The sequence below is a fragment of the Cyprinodon variegatus genome, unplaced genomic scaffold, assembly GCF_000732505.1.
Source record: "Cyprinodon variegatus isolate N-32 unplaced genomic scaffold, C_variegatus-1.0 Scaffold851, whole genome shotgun sequence".
Classification (NCBI taxonomy): domain Eukaryota; kingdom Metazoa; phylum Chordata; class Actinopteri; order Cyprinodontiformes; family Cyprinodontidae; genus Cyprinodon; species Cyprinodon variegatus.
Window position 1 is genome coordinate 303,855 of NW_015151304.1, and position 2,488 is coordinate 306,342.

The 2,488-nt window shown below is 46.3% G+C and overlaps 1 protein-coding gene across 1 annotated transcript in view; it reads left to right on the top strand.

The window, feature by feature from the left end:
- Positions 1–1,440: 1,440 nt before the first annotated feature.
- LOC107099257 overlaps positions 1,441–2,488 on the top strand; it is a 3,005-nt gene continuing 1,957 nt past the window's right edge. The window contains exon 1 of the mRNA XM_015397312.1: positions 1,441–1,748. Coding sequence (XP_015252798.1) covers positions 1,649–1,748 — 100 coding nt within the window. The 5' untranslated portion in view covers positions 1,441–1,648. The remainder of the gene's footprint in view (positions 1,749–2,488) is intronic.

Genomic DNA, 2,488 nt, shown 5'->3' on the forward strand with positions numbered 1-2,488 from the left:
CTCTCACCACAGGCTTAAATAATCTCACACTGATGACTGGTGGAAGGCGTGTTAAATAGAGTGTGAAGCAGGTGGAGAAGATGAATGGTAATGAGAACTGGGCGGAGCTAAGCAGGTGAATGAAATGAATAACCAGACCAGACATCACTGCCAAGATCATGAGAAATTATTAATGTAGCCCACGTTGTTTTCAGGACACCACCCAGACTGTCAGAACTCTTGTGTGGAGCGTTTTTCTATTTCCTCTGGAGCGCTGCAGGTGGGCGTGGCCAGCTGTCTGAACACCTGAGATCCACCAACCCATCTACCTGTCAGGGATTGAAGCAGCTGCAGCCATCTCTTCATCGCCTGATGGTCCCATATTCTGGTACCAATAATTCCCCATGAGAAAGTTCAGTCTGGTTCCCAGTGAAAAGTTCCTAATTATTCACCTCTGGTTCAATCGAAGCACACCTGGACTGATTGCTTCAGCGTCAAACTCTGCGGGCTGCTCCCACCTGCAGCTCAGGTCCAGTCAGCCTGCCAGCTCTCCACCGCCTCTGTGACAGCTCTCTGACGATCGCCTCCTCCTGCAGCCTGCGCCTCCTGCCTCCTGCCTCCTGCACAGCCTGTCACAGTCCCACATTGTTTCGGCAAACTTACACACCGAGCAACACTAATCTTAGTGACCCCCGATCGGCGTAACCGGGTGTCATTCCCGCCAGCTTGAATAACTATCTTACTGTATTTAACCTCATCCTCAGCCAGCAGGTTCAGTTTCGTTGTGACCAATGAGCTGACAGCATATATGTAACGATCCAGAACCCCCCCATCCCATTGGTCGAGCCAAGTGTTGCTGATGCAGAAGATAGCGGGAGACAACAGAGCAGCATGGGGGACGAACAGAGGAATTGAAATGCTTCTGGGGGGCGGGGGCACCTGCACAAATGTTTACAGGTTTGCTGCAGTAAATTTATTCTCCAGGTGTTCATGTCAACATTTCACAGCTATGCATCTAATTCAATGCAGATTTGAGATAAATAGTTAAAAAATAAATTTCACACATAAAGGGGGGCTAAAAAAGACCCACGCCAGGAGGGGTGAAGGCAGCCGGGTGGCCCTTTTTTTCTGGGGGGGGGGTGACCCTACTGGTGTCTCTAATGCCCGTTTCTATGGAGCTGCTAATTCCAGGGTGGAAAAAAAACAGGTTGATGAGTTTAAGGTTATTTTTCCCAATCAGACAAACAGCTGCATTAAATAATTAGCAGGTTGCTAATTAGCTTCATTAGGTTAGAATTAATTTAATTAATAACTTTGATTTCACTGACTGACCAGAGATCATTGCTCTGATCTTCACAGTCTGCTCTAGAAACAACTTTTCTAACTTATTTAGCTGCGCCAGTTGGTCAGTGCTGCTCAAATACCAGAGAGAGGGGCGGGGCTTCTTGATGACACGCCCCTTTCGGTAAGCAGCAGTTTTATAAACACTGAGTCACACCAGATGCTGTTACCAAACCTTCAATGGTTTATTATAGCCTGAAACAGTCAGTCATCTGTGACGAGTTCAGGAAACAGTTCTCAGGGCAGCATAAATGCCTTTAACTCGGAGTTGAAAGCGTTTTTTTCCGTGCAGCACTTGAACGCATCTTTGTTTGTGAGCCGCAGGAAGATGAAGGACAACATTTTCTCCAGGATCCTGCTGATCCTGCTCTGCGCGGCTGTTTATGTCGCGGTTCTGGTCATCAACGCTTTGGCAGGAGCAGGAAGAGGTGGGTTCGGTTCGGTTCGGTTCGGTTCGGCCCGGTTTTACTTTTTTTAACAGTTTAAAATGTTTAGCGACTGTGTGGTGCGTTTAGGTCCTTTTTCAGGAGGAGGATTTTCCACAAAGCTGAGATGAAGTTGGTTTTTAGTCATTTTTAATGACGGGCAGGGTCCTGGTCCTGGTCCTGGTCCTGGTCCTGGTCCAGGTCAGGGTCCTGGTCAGGGTCCTGGTTCAACCATCAGAACATCTGTTTGTCCCAAAGAGTTGATCTAAAGTCTGAATGTTGATCATTCCATGGGTGTGGCAGAAACCATCTGGTTCTGGTTCTGGTTCTGGTTCTGGTTTAGATCTGGACCCGCCTCCTTCAGATTTAGCAGAGAGGATCTACTTTCAGGATCAAACATCTTTTATTGACAGGAAGTAAAAGTCATGTTGGTCTTTTTCATAAAATTGACCGGTTCTGGTTCTGGTTCTGGTTCTACCAGGAGGATCCGGATCCTGAAGCCCTCAGAGATTAACAATCTTTTTTTTTTAGTGTCCTTTCTGGCAATAAGAATAATTGTCTTGATGCCAGAAAGAGGCCAACAGGTTTTACTTCCACCAGTGGAGCAGTACGGCTGTCGCCATGGTGATCCGCTTGATTTATGCATAGAAATAACTTTATTATAATTATACAGAGAGATTTAAAGACTATATGGAAACTGGCATGTAAGTAGAACAGGAAAGGAAAAACTTATAACGATAATT